Here is an 18,151-nt window from a genome sequence, read left to right as displayed (position 1 = left end):
TTTTGCTTGTTAGGACCAGGAACTCTGGATAGCATTTTCAGAAGTTCTTGATACTGATCTGACTTTGTTCCCATTTCAGTCCTGACTTGATTTGGAGCAGCAGTCAGACACTGCTAAGTGGTTTTGTGCAGGTTCTTATCTCTCATTTTTTATTTAAATAGTTAGGCAAGTCCTTGATTGAGGAAACCTGTTCTGGAACACGTTAGGCCCTTTGTGTTCTTTATACTTGAGAAACTTTCAGCCTATTCAAATAAGCTTTAGACAAACTAAAAGTTGGAGCAGCTTTTAGTGCCAGAGGTATTTTATGGATTTCCTCATGTCTGTAATCAGATGATCTGACAGCCTTCACCTAGGGAAGAGTTGGTTGGTGCAGACTTCTCCTAAAATAAGGTTATAAAAATGGCATGCTTTTCTTTCCCCTCAGGCAATTACTTTGTGTACTTTCTCTCCTTCTGCCTTATTTCCCCCTCACCTCTTCAATTACAGACCTGCATGACCCTAAGTCTCTAAAAGTGCTTACAGTGGAGTCCCATATTGCTTTCATTGTAATTGCTGGACTAATTAGATGTTTGCCTCTTTGGGAGCCGCTGTTTTGCAGCTTTGTGGTGTTTGGGTGACACACATTTGAGCCTGAATTGATCCACTGCTGCTTTCTTCTTCCATGGTGTGTCAGCATGGTTTTCACTGCCCAGTTAGCTTGGCTCATGTGCTGGAGGTTAAAAGTGAACCTGACCCCTTCACAAATGCTTCCATTTGGGTAGGCTAAGTCCAGAACTGCAGTTTTGCACAACTACTAGGGGTAACAAATCTGAAGGGAATCCATCAGATTCCAAATAGGATTCTTCCTGACTTTTGGGCGTTTTTTTGCAGGTGGCCGTGGACAAAGAAGTGCCACTTCTGGAATTGATCAGACTTGGAAGAAAAGTGGAAAGAACAGGAAATCAAAGCGCATTAAACCACAGGAGTCTTCTGACAGTACAACCTCTGGAACTAAATTTCCCCATCGGTTCCCTCTTCAAGGTTTAAATACTACTGCTTGGTCACCATCAGACACTTCACAAGCGAGCTATTCAGCAATGTCTTTTCCCACTGTTATGCCTGCATATCCACTTCCTGTTTTTCCAGCAGCAGGGACTGTGCCACCAGCTCCTGAGACTTCACTCTCTGGTCTTAATCAGTTGCCAGACTCTGGAAATACTTGCCCTACGCAACCATCCCAGTTCTCTGCACCCCTCATGACGCCTGTTGTAGCTCTTGTGCTCCCCAACTATGTCTACCCAGAGATGAACAGTAACTTACCTCAGACACTTTATCACAGCCAACCCAACTTCCCTGCCCATTCCACCTTCTCTTCACAGACGGTATTTCCAACACAGCCACCATTTGCTACACCCAGCCCTTTCCCACAACAGGCTTTTTTCCCAACACAGCCATTCCATTATAATCCGCCTGCAGAGGGTGAAAAGGCTCCTGTCACTGAGCCACGAAATGAGCCATCCCGTTCCTGCACCCCACAGTCTGTGGGTCCCCAAGACCAGGCTTCACCACCTCTGTTCCAGTCAAGGTGCAGTTCTCCTCTGAATCTTCTACAGTTAGAAGAAACCACAAAAACTGCTGAAAGTGGAGCTCCTGCAGGTTTACATGGAGCTTTAAATGAGGAAGGAGCCAGAGGCAAAATCATGACAACCAATAACTGTAGTGGAAAGGGATCCTTGCCAGTAAGTGCGCTGATGGGTTGTGGGTTATTTTTAAAGTCTTCATATTCTTACATGTATCCAAAATTGTTAACATGTACAGATGCCTAAAATGGGTTTCCTCCCACATTTTTCCATCTCTGCTACATTAGTTTCAATCCTTTCACTTGTGGGACCTATTTTGTAATGATAAGGGAGTAATCAGTCGATATAATTCCAGGAGATGGACTCGCAGTTATAGTTAGTAATTTCAAACTTAAGCAGACTGAATAAAACATGAAATCCAATCATTGAAATAGTCATAAAAACACTGTGTTATTGTTGTTCTAAAGTTACACTACAAAGCCTCAAAATACATCCTGAAACAGTTTTATTCCTCTCTTTTATCAATTATGAATATGTAGTAGCGCATTGGAAAGTACTGAAATAGATTTGAAGTAACATGATCACATTGTTTTTAGCAAAAAGTTTTGTGCTAGTGAATTTGTCTGGAGGTAGCAAACGGTCTCTAAGTGGTCTGAAAGAAGCTGGTATTATTTAAAATAACATTGCATCTTTGCTTACAAACAAGCAACCAAAGTAAAGGTAGAATTAACCATTACTTGCTTTTTTTTTATTTGGTGCACTGGAACTATGCAAAGCTATTTGGTGACTTCAGGTTTTTATTAATTCTTATTTCCTGTCTCATTCAAATTTTTGGTGTATCAGTTTAACAAATAAACTTTCAAAACTTCCGATGGAGTAATATGTACATAATGGTTTCTATGACAGAAATATATAGGCTAATACTAGTGTTTTCTAAAGATGCCTTCTTTGTAACCATTAAAGTCACTGAAGGGATGGAGTTGCAACCTTAACCTCTTAGACTGGCTCCTTCCTCCTGCTTTGCTTGTGCTGTGGTTTGTAACTGGTCTCTGCATCTAATGGTGCAGTTACAAAGCAGAAGTTGGGTTAGCTGCTGATAAAAGGAAAACAGGCACTGGAAGGGGTGGCTTATAATTTAGACATGTCTGAGTTCTAGTGTAAGTAATTGGTAAAATGCATTGTTAAACTTTTCTCCCTGGTTAGTTTCCAGATTATTTATTTAATCGATATTATTAATATTGACTCCTAAGAGGGACAAATGAAGGGAGAATAGAGAAAAAACTGATGCTGTTGTATCTGTCTAAAGAAGCTTCCAAACTTGACGCAGTGCAAAAGCTTGTCACACTCTGGTATTACATGATGCCACTTAGGAGAAATTTTGAGGGATATATGCATGCAGTGCCATGTTTGGACTGATGTATTCTGCATGCAACATAACATCTCTGAAATCTTATCTCTAAAAGGACTTCTGACTTGTGCTGTGGTATAACAGTGCATCTGTGACAGTCTGTAACTTGCAGCATGCTCTGAGATGCCTCTGCTGGATTAAAAGAAGCTCGGTAACAAAACTTAATAGTAACAATTTTGCTGGCGAATTCTTCTGAATTTCCTCAACTGTTAGTTCCTATTTAAAAGTCTGCAAAATGTGACTTCCTGTATCTTCCTTATCACTTCCTGGACAATGGGCATTTTTTTAGGACTGTGTTAAGGTTAAAGTTAGTTCTTTCCATTATTATGTGCTTTGTTAAGTTCTGCCAACCTTCGTTTCTAATACTTCAAACTGAATTGCAGTGATGTTTTGCTTACTTATGTTAGAAATCAGTGTAGTTAATGCTCTTTCCCTTAAAAACATACAAATAAATAATCTTGCCAAGCAAGCTTGTGTCTGGGAATACCTTCTTTTTCATCCTGCATTAAGAGGAGAAACAGTAATGGGCTGTTGATCCAAATCTCCTTGAGGTAGATTATAATAGGAGCAACTGGTAGTACATCTTAGATGGCTCAGGTAAAATCTGAGTTGTCTGGAACAGAAGGGGCTGTAAAAAGTGAATAACAAATACCTTCCTTGCTTCCTCACTAAACTATATATATATATTGAATGTATATATATGTATATATATTATTTGTAAGGGCAATTGACTTAAAATCTCAGTCTAACGAAACAACCACTGTCTACCTATCAGTTTACTTCATTACTCCTAGTTGGTCTTGGCATATGTTGTTGGTGTTGTTTGCCTTTCTTTGAGTAACTGCATAAACATGGTAGAATATAAAGTGAAATGAATTAATACTAAATGTAAATGACTAGTAATGAATTAGCCTTGTGGTTTGGGTTTCATTTTGGGGGATTTTTTTGGGGGTGGGGGTTTTCTTTGTTTGTTTGTTTGTTTTTTAACTTTTTTCTTCCCTCTCCTTCTTATCCTTAGGCTGAGTCTCCAATGGATGCTCAAAATAGCGATGAACTCTCCATGTCTAGTGTCCTGCTTGACATTTTACTTCAAGAAGATGCATGTTCAGGCACTGGTTCAGCTTCTTCAGGGAGTGCTGTATCTGCAGCTGCTGAGTCTCTGGGGTCTGGATCCAATGGCTGTGGCATGTCAGGGAGCAGAACAGGTAACACTGGCAGTGAATACTCTCAGCATTTTGGCCAGCAGGTCTTAGCAGCAGGTTGAGGATAGGGATTATGCCCCTCTACCCTGCTCTGGTGAGGCACCCCCTGCAGTCCTGCTCCCAGCTCTGGGAGCAACAACAGAAGAGGGATGTGGAGCTGTTGGGGCAAAGAGGAGGCTACGGAGATGCTCTGTGGGCTGGAGCATTTTTGCTATGGAGACAGACTAAGAGGGCTAGTCTTGGATGAGGGCTTGGAGCAGCTCTGTCTAGTGGAAGGTGTCCCTGTCCATGGCAGCAGGGGATGGAACTGAATGAGCTTTAAGGTCCCTTCCAGCCCAAACCAGTCTAGGATTCTATGATTGTGTGATTCTGGGGGGACTTTGAATGTTGCAGGCACCACTAGAACATGAAGTGCTTTATGTAAAAATCTGTATTGTCTTTAATCTTCATTGCATAGTTTATTCTTGATTTCTTTTTTTATTACACAATATGGAAGTTTTTCTTTTATATTTGCTTTACAGTATAGAAGCCTTTTAAATTTTGTGTAAAATAGAAATTAAGATAATCTGTAGGTTGACAGAAAAATGAAAATACTGTTTGATTCCATACTTGATTTCAGGTTTTTAATGTAAGTCAGTTATTCTGCTGAAATTTAATGGAGACTAACTTGAGAATTTGACTTTTAAAAATATTGATGCAGTTACCTAGGCGTGGAAGTTCCTTCTGTTAAAAAATAAATGAGATAAAGTAGTGGTTGTACTTACACTTTCAGTTCTTTTTTTAATCTTTTCTGTTCCGAAAAGCATTCAAATGATCTATGTACTTGACAATTTATAATGTAAACTTAAATTTCTTTTTAAAGGTAGTAGTGAAACTAGTCATACCAGCAAATACTTCGGGAGCATTGATTCCTCAGAAAACCATCATAAAACCAAGATGAAGGCAGAGATAGACGAAAGTGAGCACTTCATTAAGTATGTTCTTCAGGATCCTATATGGCTTTTGATGGCAAACACGGATGACACTGTTATGATGACTTACCAGATACCTTCACGGTAATTCCAGTGTTGTAGTCCTTCATGAATTGTATATGTGTTGGGGGGAGCAGGGTATTCAGAAGGCAAGATATATATGAATCTCTGTTTCAGTAGAAGTAAATAAGTTTTTATGTTTAGATGAGTGTCGTGAAGAATTCTTTCTTCCTTTTAATCTTTTTTATACTATACAAAGAAGTTCTCAAAAAAGTAAAAATTATTTGCTTGGGCTTGCCTCTATTTTTAGATCAGTCAGTTCAGTTGAAGTTAACTGTGTGTATGTTTTGAAGCTGTTCTGTGTTAGTGTTTTGTAACTACTTGCCTATAAATTCTTGTAGTCATTAGATCCTCGCAAGGGTGCTTAGGTCTAATGATGGTCTGTAGCATGGAAACTCTGTAATCCTTGTCCCTGTGATGCCATGTTCAGTGGCATGCTGCTTTCTCTACCTTACGTTTCCAGGTTGCTAATTTCCATATGTTCTTTCTTTTCCATAAATTCCCATTCTAATGGGAGAAGGAAGTAGAAGGTGTAAATCATAAGGTTTCTAATTGAAAATATTTATTGAAAAATATTCCCTGTTTCAGTAGGTATGAGCAGATACAGGGAAAGAGGGAGGGTGACAAGTCTGCAGATGTTTTTACATCTTGATTGCATTTTTTGGGAGCAGTGAGTGGTATTTTGAAAACAATAGGAAGTAAAGACGGGCCCTTTGAAAGGGGAGGAAAACAAGCTCTGAAAATACAGAAGCAGGGGGTGATGGGGGAAAAATATAAGAGAACATGGAACTTTAGAATTTTTCCTTAGATTTTAAAAATACCTTAGTGTTTTCTAGTTTTTGTAGCTTTAAGGGTTGGCAGCTATAGATGGGAATTACATCAGGCTGTAAGACTAGCAAAGCCTGCCGAAGAAAACATGATATAAACCAGGATATTGTGATAAGAAGAATTAAGCTTACTGTCAGAGGGTAATGTCCAAGTGTAAAGCCAGCTGTTCTGAGGGATGCTATAAGGGACAGAAATACTACTGGGTTTCTTAGAACTTGTTATCTTTCTGTTGTCATCTTTTATAGAGAAGTACAGCCAGTAAGTGTTTGGAGTGGTGTGGGCTTTTATGTTTCTGAATCAAGGAGGGCACCAGGGGGAGAGAGAACTTGGGCTGCTGAAATAGAACACTATTTTTCTAAGCCTTTTCCTCTCAGTCCTGAAGTTTAATCCATTCTTTGTAGCCTTCTTAATCATAACTTAATACTTCTGCTTAACTATCTTGTATATGCATCTATGGTCTGTTTTGGGTCCTCTGCCCATTGAAGAGGAACTGGGAACTTAGTACAGCAGAGGGAAACTGGAGTTCTTGGTGGTTTTACCAGTGGTACTCCCTGAATAGCTCTAAGGAAACTGATTTTCCTAATGGGATTTGAAAAGACAATGAGCCAGCAGAAATGCATTAAGATGTCTGCAAATGGAGGAAGCTGCAAAAATAACCATGCTTATTTTTCTTCCAAGATTTGTAACCTTAACAATCCAGAACAAAAATAGTCTTAAAAATGTTAGTGTTTGACTATGTAGCCTTATATAGACATAAACCCCAGAAATTGAAGCTCAATTTCTAAATACATTTTATTTTAGAGATTTGGAAACAGTTTTAAAAGAAGATAAGCAGAAATTAAAGCAAATGCAGAAACTACAGCCAAAGTTTACAGAAGAACAAAAAAGAGAGCTGATTGAAGTTCATCCATGGATCCAGCAAGGTGGACTGCCAAAAACTGTTACTAATTCTGTAAGTTTAAATGAGTTAGTTACTTTTACGTGTACAGTACTGCTTAAGTTATCAACTGCCTATGTCAGGCTTTTCCATTCCTGTTGCTATGAAAGCTTGGGCAATTAGACAGATTAAAAAATTCATCCAGACTTCCATGCAGTGATTTCTGTCTTGATTCAATTTACCGTAAGACATCTTTCCAATGGGAAATTACAAGCAGAGATGAATAGAGTATAAGAAAATTATGTCCTATTTCTCAATTTCTTTGTCTCAATTTGAAATCCTTTACCAACCCAGCCAGAAACTTCACTATATAAAAATCTCTTATTTTGTGTGCAGAAATTGATGACCACTACTTTCTAGAGAGCCCAAAATTAATGGGAGTACACCGTTCCTTTTTTCCATCAGGCTTTTCTCTCAACACAGGATCATCTCTTGCCTTGATTCTCTAAGTGGATTAATGGCTTGAAAAGCAATGAAGGAAAAAGCCCCAACAAAACAAAATCCCAAAGCATCTTTGCACTTTTATTTGTTGTCTGTGTATTTTACTTAGTCACGCACCAATACCTGGTTGCATTCTCCCCTCCCTAGGCTTTCCATGACTTGTAGCTTTTTTGGACATACATTATCAAATGCAGAGGCTCTCTTTGCCCATGACTGTTTCAAAAGTCAGTGTAACAGTTGCAGTTACACTGCAGGAATCCTAATCCTGATGTTAATGTTACTGCAACGTTAATACTTAAGGATGCAACTTGTGTAAGCATACAGTTTCTTCAGTGTCTTACGCACTGCAACTGACATGAACGTATTACTGCAAAGTTAAGCAATTGGTGGAAAAGGTGACTGGAAATGCATGGAAAATGTCAGCATTGTAAGTGATGTATGATATAACTGCTTCCAGTAGAGTTCTCAAGTTGTATTGATTGTTATATGTTATAAAATGACTGTGGGGGGGAAAGCTGGAGGGAGGAATATATCTGATAGTTGTAGCATGGATGTAAATGTTCCCTTGGAATCAGGGATCAAATGTAAATGAACAGTTGTTCGGAAGAGTTTTGGGTTTTTTTTTCTTTGTGATTCATGGATGTTTCTATAACTTTTTCTTTTATAGGAATGTATTTTTTGTGAGGACAATATACAGAGCAGTTTTTATACATCGTATGATGAAGAAATCCATGAAATGGACCTCAATGAAATGATTGAAGACAGTGGGGAAAACAACTTGGTTTCCCTGAGTCAAGTCAGTGAAGAACAAACATAGCCTTTGAGCCTGTTGTTTTCAAAGCTGCTTCAAAACTACAGTGATGATCCATAGTGGTTTTAATCTTGTACCCAGCAAGATGAATCCAGTTCATAAAAACAAATGTGTTTTTCATGCTCTAGAAGAGTCATTTGTGAACGAATCTCTTTTTAAATGGTGGCAATCTCTTCCCAGTAAGGACATCGTTGAAGATGGTATAGCTTTTCTTTAAAAAAGACAGACTGGTATTTTGCACTTACATGCCTCAAGTATTTCTTTACAAACTATAGAAACCTTCATTGATGCCTACTGTTTTTTGTAGAGTGGGTTAATGAGTAATGAAAATCCCCTTACATATATACAGGTCTTCAAATCTCTTTTTGGTAATGATTCAGCGCTAAAAGTTGTTCTAGCAATTTTGCTTAGTGGCTCTTTAGCATTGTTCTTAATACTTGAAGTGGTCCAGCATCATAGAAGAAATAACATTCAAGCAAATCAATTCATACTTGCCCTTCTCATACCAGTTGATCCCATCCTCTGTTTCCTATAGTTTTGAATGTAGGAACTTTTTCTGTCTCAGAAATGTTGAACTAAATTTGTAAGATGGTCTTGGGTTAAAATATTCACGTGAATGTGTAAGTACAGATGAGTGCTGACAACTTTGTAGCCTTTTATGTAAATGGACGCTGCAGTACTATGAACTGTTTATTATCTTGAAGCATCATTTTGAGAATTTTGAGAATTCAAGACACAAGACATCTTTATGCTTAAAGATTTTAATAACTAAGACCACAGAGGATGAGCGTGTATGCTCCAGTGACTGGTAGACAAAGCTTGGTATGACTTTAACCTGTATTTCTGATTTGTTGTGTCAGGAGGTTGGCCATCAGTTTTCCGTGTGTGGCTAAACAAACATCAAACTTATATGTGGCAAGAGAGGATTAGACGTTTCTTGCCATTTGGAGATAGTTCTTATAAAAAGTGATTTCAAGAATAGCGTTGACCTTCACAATATTTGAATTACATAATCTGAAACTTAGTGTGGCTGGAATCCTTTGCTGTCAAGGATTTAATTTCAATGCCTCTGAGATTGTATTGACTTGAATATATGTACTTTATGTTCTTGTGCTGTTTGTACATGTTGGATGTGGGAAGAGAACACAAAAGAACAGCTATGTATTGGTTGGTGGACATTCAGTTGCATTACTGCTAAATATCAGCTCTAGGCCTGGGAAGGAACAACATGGAGAAATTTATTTAACTTTGATATGTTTGTCTTAAAATATTTTTCATGGAAAGCGTTTCCTTTTTTATTCAGATAACATTTCTGTTTGCTGAAATTTGAGGTTATTTTCATTGTTATAAGAATATTTCTCTTCACATACAAAAAGGATGTGGTGATAGATCTTAAACCACCAAACCATGCAGAAGTGACTGGTATTTGCTTAGAGGGAGAAATAATTTGTGCAAAGTGATTAGTTATTAATTGGACAGTGTCATGAGGAAATTTGCATTGGGATCGGGTTCTGCAGATAGCTGAGTGTGAGCTTGTGATGAAACGAGTAGAATTACAGCTGAAAATGTAAGTATCTCAAATGTAGTGTGAAACACTACCCAGCAAGATCTGATTCCCATCTTTAATAGCTTAGCAAGGTCAAATTTAAATATCTGTAAATACAAACTGAATGAGAAAGTTTGAAATGTTGGTGTTCAAGTCTGATGTATTAAATGTTTTAATCTTAAATGGAACAGTGCAGCTATACGAACATAGTAACCATATTCCATTTTTACATGTAAACACAAGTAGTTTTAATTGGACCAGGGTTTGGGAAAAATGAAAGCTTTATATAAGAAGCGCATCATAATTACACCACTTACTTTCAGGGACTTCTCAACCACTTCAAACCTGTTTGCTTTAGCATGCTTTTTTTCTGGCTTTGTTTTGGTTGCTTTCAATTTGTTCTCATTTCTCTTTTTTTCTTTTTATCGAGTTTTTTTGGTTGTTTTGTTTTTTTGTTTCTCGATGACCATCTTGTAACCATAACTTAGTGGAAGGAAGAGAAAAGTATATTTAGAACATTTTGTGGATGTGCTTACTTAAGGACTTAATCTTGCATCCTTAAAGTGTTTGCATTTACAGGGTGGTATTAAAATATTTTCCTGTAACTTTAAATCTACATGCCTCCATTTATAGATAAGATTCTGAAGCTGTAATTTTTCCAAACTGTTGTAAGACGATTTATTTGTGATGACACTTTGTCAACATGTCAACAATGTTTTTCTGTACACCGTGCAATATATTTTGGTTTTGCCACTTGTGACTAATTTTTATGACTTTGCTTTTTAGAAAACTGGTAAATAAAACAGATATATTTTTAGTTGCCTTTTTGTTTCTTGAGCCCTCTACTCCATGAAAGAAGTAAAAACATATACATGACTGGTAGTATGTGAACTGTTCTGGCTGAGGAGCTTGCAAGCTGCTGAGTTAGTTGTGATGCATTGTCCTGAAGTAAAATTGTTGCCAGCTTGTCTGACCTGTAAGTTCAGTGGTCAAGTGGGAGACTGAATCTTTAAATTGACTAGTTGTTTTGAAAACGTGCAAGTTTGCTACTTTGAAGAGTGAAGAAGGTGAGTGGCTTGAAGGTTTCTGTTTTGCCACTTGAGTAGTAATGTCGTTTTAGCAGTGATGCTGTGGTGGAGCACCCCTCCAGTTTAGGAGGTACTGAGGTTGAGACTCTCATTAGGTATTTTTCTCTGTGCCATGAGTGGTTTCTGGTTTTGTAAACCAGAACAAGTAATGCAAACCCTAGTTTGTCCATGAAGAACCCAGATGTTTCTGTGAGCAGCAAAATGAAGACGTTTCTGGACCACAAAGCAGTTAACCACACAGGTGAGTTACCTTCATGCCAAGGATAGAATTGTAGTTTTGCGTACTCTGTTGCTGAGACATGCAGTTTTAAAGCATGCTGGTTCAACGCATCATTCAGGTCCCTTTGAAGTCTTCTGATTGACCCTAAATACATGAGCGGTTTTGTGTATGTGAAGCCTGAAAACACTTGTGTCTTAATAGCACCTTTGTTCCTTGCTTAGCTAAACATGCAGAGGAGAGGTGTATTGATGAAGCAGTTTACAGAACTACACCTCAGTGCTGTGCACATACACAAGGTGTCTGCAGCTCAGAGAAGGCATTGGGCTACCATTTGGATGCAAGTTTTGACAATGGATCTATAATACTGGGAGAACTGAAGTGCTGCTGCCACAATAAATTACCGGGTAATGTTTCACAGTTCCGGTTATTTTTGCAATTGTAAATGTAAATAAGACCAAGAGTTAAATGTGGCTTCAGGTATTCATGTGCTCCTTCTTGGTGTGACATGCCTTCTGTCAGCACCTCGGCATAATGGCTGGCTTACTGTACACTGCAGGACTGTTGGGAACAGGCTTTGTCACCGAGTTTCTCCCACCTCATAGCCCCTAGGTGTCACTGATGTCCTGCAGTCATATTTGCCAGCTTTGTCACCTCTTTTTTCCCTCTATTCAGCTGCTTGTATTTTGAGGCTGTTGAGTTTGCTATGATGTTGCTTGATGTAAGGAACCGTGGCTTGAATTTCAAATCAGGATAATAACATTTGTAATGAAGAGCCGTTGGCCTGATGACAGGGAATGCAAATGTAAACTTTCTGCTTGGAAAAGGGAAATGGATTGCTGAAAAGCATCAGCTTTTAGTCCATTTAACACCTGAAATTTTCAACTGCTGAAATCACGTGGCAACAATGAAGGATTCCCGTATCATGTAAAGAACCAGGAAGCTCTGCCAGTATCTTTAGTTGTGTGTATATAAAAAGATAGTTACCAAACTTCTTTGAAGGCTCCTAAAGCTTTGGATGTAGTCAGGCAGGGAATTTAATATTCTTTTCATAATTACTTTGCATTGCATGAGCAGTGAATTTAAATGAGATCAACTATAAAGGCCTGATTATGAAAGCACTTGGAAAGAAGGTTGTTTTGTCAGTCCTATCAGTACACCTAAATTCCTTCCCTGTATGTACTCTGCCATTATGAGTGATGCTTAAGTCTTAAAAGAATGTAAATTTCTGGGATTTCTGGTTTGGATTTTTAAGGAAAATCTGTTGTTTTTTTTTTAAAGAAGTTTGATACTCTATTAGCTAACAGATTAGCAAATAGAGGTGTCTGTATCCTAATGTGATTGAACCCTTTATAGTCTTGAATCGATTTCACAGCAGAATGTACAAATGGAACTGGACTGCATACTGTAAAGGGCTTTGCAGATTGCACTTAGGGACAGAATTAGTTTGATGAAGTGACTGCCTTTGTCACCTAGTTTAGCGTTCATAGGCCTGTGAAGTTTATGGTGTTAACTTTTGCTCATTAGGCTAACAACAGCAGCTTCACAGGTAGAGTCTTTTTAAATGTATTTGACAGGGTCAAAGGGCTCAAATGCTCAGGAAGCTGTTGAAGAGTAGTGCTGGCCCAAAGGGTCTTCTGAGGGGACAAATTGAAGTAATGCAGAGGAGGGTCAAGATACCTTGGCCGCTGTAATGTAAATCCTTTATGAGTCAGAATGAGCCTGCAGTAAATTAGGTCAGGAAGTCCAGAACTGACTCTAATATATTTTAAGGGTCTGTAAATGGAGGTAGTATTTATCACCTAGCTGGTTTATACAGTCTGACTTGCTCATTCAAGCATTTCCAAAGAGGACTTTTAAAACTCTAAGATATAAAATTTGGGGAGGTTTTGGTTGGGGGTGAGAGAAAAATCTGTATTATTTGTTCTGCAGGGCTGTTCCCAGGAGTATGGATGCTAACAGCCTTCTCCAAGCCTTGCAGACTTTATAGTAATGACTAGAAGCTGGTTGCCAAACCTTATTGAGAATGAATTGCTGTAATGAAAGGTATCCACAGCCTTCCAAGAATCATGCGTTGCCATACCTCTAAGCCTGTTAGATAAGACTGGGGCTGAGCTGAGATACCTGGGCTATACATAGCAGGTGAGAGTTTGCTGCTCTGGAAACATTTGGGTTGTTGTACTCTAGTTTGTGACTTTCCTGAAAGAATTGGAGGAAGAGGGTACCAACAGAATTCCAAAGGGCACTGCCTCTTCTTTGGAATTGCTTACCACTATGTCTTAAAAATAGCTTTATCAACAGCAAAACAGTGTTTTCTCTTTCGGTGAGCTGTAGCAGTTCCTCGTCAGAGGGAGAACTTGAGAAAGAGATGAAAATGAGTATTGAGTCGTGAATATTTGGACCTTTAGGAACAGTTTAGTTGAATGGAGATGGGGACTTGTTAGAATACAGACACTAAAGGAAGGCACAGGGTTAAATCTGCCTCTCTGAGCTGTGGCCATAACAGATGAGAAAGTTGTCAAAACAGGAAAGGTTGGAATTGCCCTAAATCTAGAGAAAAAGAACAAAGAGAAAAAAATACAGGAGGACAGAGGAAAAAGTGATGCTTGGAGCTTTTGTTTGCAGAGCCCAATCCCATGGGGGCTTTGTTTCCCCAGGTTCTCTGCTAAGCTATGTTCCTGAATTGACACAGTCTCTGTATGTCTCTGGACTCTAGAAATAATGTTTAGAAACTGAATCAAACCAAAATGATGTGTCCAGGCACCAGATTTTGGTGTCTTTTGAAAAGCAAACCCCAAAGTAGTAGCTGGGCCACTTGCATCTGTTTATGGCTTTATTGAAAGCTAGGTATGAAATAACTTTGTCTAAGAGTTTCTTAATGTTCAATGTGCTCTAAAAACAAGCTCAGTAAGAACAAGGCGTGTAAATATGATACTCTCTTGTTTCAGGGGAAGGACAGGGGAAGTGAAAGCCTTTCCGCTTCTGAAGGTGCGTGGTTTGTATTTCTCACTGCTCAGATGCCATGGTTACAAGCGCTACAGCAAACAAACCAGTGGTAGCAGGTAGGCTCCCTTGCTGCTTCCCAGCAGTCCTGATTTTCTGCCCATTAGTGGGAATCTAACAGGAAATGGAGCGAAGCTGAACACACTGATGTGTTTCAGCAATTGAAAATGTCAAAATCTTCTAATTTGGGCCAGAGAGATGAATCCTTTCAATTACATTGTAGGGTTCTGCTGCATTTCTAGGGGAGGAATGTATGGTAAGCAACAAGGTTTTGCTTTGGTTCCTCATCAGCAAGAAACGGAGGAAAGATGAATGCCACACAGATAGCTGGAGAATTCCCCACCAACTGATAGGTTTTCCCAGAAGTGGCAAAATGAACTGGGATCCACAGTTCAATCCCTTACTTCTTGCTTGGGCAACCATCACTGTTTTTCTTGTTGCAAGGACCTGCTTGTTACAGGAGATCCAATGTGTTGAATGACTTACTTAGTGACTGCCTGTATATACTGTATTGTAAAAACAACTAACAGAAGGCTTGACAAACTAAAGAGTCTAAAGTGTACAAGATGTAAAAGTAATGGGTGCAGCATCTATGGTATACAAGGAGGGAGGTAGCCCTGTGCACTGTGGTGCTCCGTTACCTCAAAGCAGGCAGCACGGAACCATGCTAGGTGGGAGGAAAAGGGGAAGAACAAGAAGCGCACAACTAAACCAAACCAAACCATGCTTGAATGCATTTTTTTTTCTTTCCTGATCTGCTACTTTTACATGACACTGTTTGTTTGTTTGCATATTTCATTTGCCATCTGGCCTAGGTCGTCCACATGTTACCTTTATATGCATGTGTGGCCATGCTAGACTGGCCAAGGAGGACTCATCTCTGAAGTGTTCAGGGTCAGATGGGACTTATAAAAACCCATTTGGGTGACCAAATAAGAGCAAGAAGATAGAGCGCATGTATCTGGCATTTGCCCTAGATACATCAACACTTGCAATTTATGCAAAACCTTTGTGTTTCACCCAGTTCCTGAGTCTCATAATGTTTTAGTCATAGATTTCAGAACATAAATTTTAAGCAGATGGGGGGGGGGGGGGTGGCCAGTTAGGCAATGAAATCTCTACCTTGAGTCGGTATAATATTGGTTTTATTGCATCTTTTAAACTTCAATAAATGAAATCATTCCCAAGGTGTTAAGGTGGCAGATAGGCAGATATTACTACTTGGTCCTCCCTGGAAATGCAAAAAAGCAGAGGTAAGAATCCAGTTGGTGTGGTTTCGGGTTGTCTATATTGTTGTTAGTTTTCTGTTTTTAAAAGGGGCTCAAGGACTAGATGATGATTTTGCAAATAGAGGAGTACTGCTTCTGGAATGGAACAGGGTGGGAACAGACTCTTCAGTAAGCACAGAGCATCAGGATCTTGGGTTTTTGCATTGTATTTTGAAGACTCCCTTTTTGTCACTGGAGTTTTGTAGCCTTGAAGCGATGCTGAAAGGATGTGAATCATTGTTCCTGCTTCCTGCAGCAATTGAAAGTGCAATCTGCCCTGCTGCTAACTGAGTCACCCTGACTGGCTCTACTCCATGGCAGCCAGCATGGGCACCGCTGGGCATTTCAGTGCTGCTGGTAACACACCGCAGCAGAAAAGCAGGTGCAAAGACTTGTTGGTTGTCCCTGTTGTCTGCATGACAGTGGTGCTCTGGGCAGCTGCTCCTGTGTATTGTCAGTGGGACAGTGGGATCAGTGCACCCGCAGCAATTTGCCAACAACACCAGGCTGTGTGGTTTGGTCAACACACTGGAGGGAAGGGATGGAATACAGAGGGGCCTGGACAGGCTGGAGAGGTGAACTGTGTGAACCTCGTCAAGTTCAGCAATGCCAAGTGCAAGGTCCTGCACCTGGATCTGCCCCTGTTTAAGATGATGAGAGAGAGATTTAGATCAGACATTGGGAAGAAATTCTTCCCTGTGAGGGTGCTGAGGCACTGGCACAGGGTGCCCAGAGAAGCTGTGGCTGCCCCATCCCTGGAAGCGTTCAAGGCCAGGCTGGAAACAGGGGCTGGGAGCGACCTGCTTTAGTGGAAGGTGTCCCTGCCTGTGGCAGGGGGTTGGAACTGGATGAGCTTTAAGGTCCCTTCCAACCCAAACCATTCTGTGATTGTGTAATGTGCATGGAGCACATAAGGTATGACGTGGGAATAGTTGTGCTGTCTGAGTCTTAACCCTCTTTTTGAGACCAAGCGCATTGAGGACCTTTACAAATTATGTGTCACTTCAGATAAAGCTTTCCATGAGCTAGGGGCCATTCTGGGCACTCTGCACAGGCATCCCAGAGCTCCTGAGAAGCAGATCATTCTTACTTGTAGGTTGCTGTCACAGACTTCACTGAGAACCGGTGTTGGCTTATGAGGAAACTGCCTGTTCAGTGGAGGGGTCAGTGAGTGGGAGGCTTGAGAGTACCAGCTACTCAGCAGAGACTTGCTCCAGAATCCTGGATTGGGTAAGAAGCTGTGCGCTCCTTTTGGATGAGGGCATTCATTTACATTTGTTCTCTGACCAGTTCATCTGCTGCTGTGAAGGATGGATAGAACCTGGAACAGACCCATATGTGTCTAATACGGTCTTGGACTCCTGGTGCTCTGCAGGTGTCTGCTGGGAGTCTGTTGAGCAGGAAAGGAGTCTGTGCATGTTGTTTTACGGAAAGGAGCAATATGTGGGTAGGTATCAGCTATGTTTGGGGGTCTGCTGTGAGTAATGAAGGCATCCTTGTTTTATGAAGGCTGGTCATAAGCACCAAGTAGCATTTGCATGCCCAAAGGAGGCAAATTCACTAGAAACTTGGGTGATTCGGGCCTTGGTGAAGTATATGATTGGAAAAGTTTGATGGGGCTGATAATGCAGTTGATGTCTCTTCTAGGCTTTTTTTCCCTCCCCTTCTCCGTCTGTGGAACACAGATTGCAAAGGCTGTTACATGGTGATAATGGAAGGGGTTTTATAGTGACTTTGCTTAGCACAGGTTGGTTCTGGTGAACTCAGTTTAGGTTAAGGAGAATGAAATTCTACAGTTTTACTAGTGTGTGTCTCTGCCATGGACAGTCCAAACCTCAAAATGCAGCAGGACTTCCCTAGTCAGCCACTAGAAGCTGAATCCCATTTGGAAAAACACATCTGAGTGGATATGCTGGCTCTGGGCGTTGCCCAGTAATTTCCCTTTCCTCTCAATGGGCACATCATTCTAAGGATCCTCGAAAGTATGCCTCTTTGATGGTGATTTTAGGTTAGGCTGCTTTACTTTGTGCTTAAATGGGCTTGGAGCTTTACAGAGTTCAGCTGAGAGTGAATGAACCTGGGCAATTCCTGAAGCTATCTGTTTGCAGATGCCCTAGGTCTCAGATGCAAAGAAAACAACTCACCTTGCTTCCAACTTACATTTTAGCCTGAGATCAGTGTAAAAGCTAAAAAAAGAAAAACCCAAATTGAGGTAATTTTACAATTTTTGAAGGCCAAAAGAGATCAGCTGATATAATTGCTTGTATGTTGTTGTTTTACTAAGTAGGGCTTTTTTGTAGCCAAAGCAACTTGTATTTGCATTGTGTTTCTTGACCCGGTGACATTAAGAGAAAGGAAATTCATGGCTTCTTCCAGTATCTAATTTCCATCTTTTTCCTTCTCATTTCAAACAGCTTGGACCTGTTTGATACATAGATAGATACATAGCTCTTGGCATTTAAGGTTCTGTTTTACTGGATTAAAAGACTTTTTGAACCCATGAATTCCTCAGCTGGTAAGTGAGCAATATAACATATGTATAATACAACAGATGCACTATAAGGAATCAAATCACCCTCGCTCATCATCTTGTTCAACTAAATTAAGCTACAAGTATGTTGCTGCAAGGTGTATTTTCATGTTTGCATGCTTTCTGCACTAGCTTTGGGTTTGTAATTTTTCTTAACCTTCTTAAAATGCAGTGCAATGAAATGCTAATGTTGTATAGGAAGCTAAAAATCCCATGCAAGGAGGGAGATTGTTTTTTCTGCTCTTCTTTAGCTTAGTTCATTTAGAAGCCCGAGAGGCTTAA

General features: G+C 39.8%; 1 protein-coding gene across 5 annotated transcripts in view; it reads left to right on the top strand.

Annotated features, from left to right (window-relative positions):
* PER2 (period circadian regulator 2) overlaps positions 1–10,580 on the top strand; it is a 48,755-nt gene extending 38,175 nt beyond the window's left edge. For 4 of the 5 annotated variants that reach the window (XM_061465436.1, XM_061465437.1, XM_061465438.1 and 1 more), the window contains 5 exons: positions 871–1,718; positions 3,986–4,172; positions 5,032–5,224; positions 6,830–6,980; positions 8,074–10,580. In XM_061465436.1, coding sequence (XP_061321420.1) covers positions 871–1,718; positions 3,986–4,172; positions 5,032–5,224; positions 6,830–6,980; positions 8,074–8,223 — 1,529 coding nt within the window. In that variant the 3' untranslated portion in view covers positions 8,224–10,580. Of the gene's footprint in view, positions 1–870; positions 1,719–3,022; positions 3,119–3,985; positions 4,173–5,031; positions 5,225–6,829; positions 6,981–8,073 lie in introns of those variants that run through there. The other variant, XM_061465440.1, reaches the window with a different exon arrangement.
* The last annotated feature ends 7,571 nt before the right edge of the window (positions 10,581–18,151 follow it).

The sequence above is a fragment of the Pezoporus flaviventris genome, unplaced genomic scaffold (assembly GCF_033815535.1).
Source record: "Pezoporus flaviventris isolate CSIRO_AGI_PZ_B2104156 unplaced genomic scaffold, CSIRO_AGI_Pfla_v1 ptg000040l, whole genome shotgun sequence".
Taxonomy (NCBI): Eukaryota; Metazoa; Chordata; class Aves; order Psittaciformes; family Psittacidae; genus Pezoporus; species Pezoporus flaviventris.
This window is presented reverse-complemented; position numbering and strand designations above follow the sequence as displayed.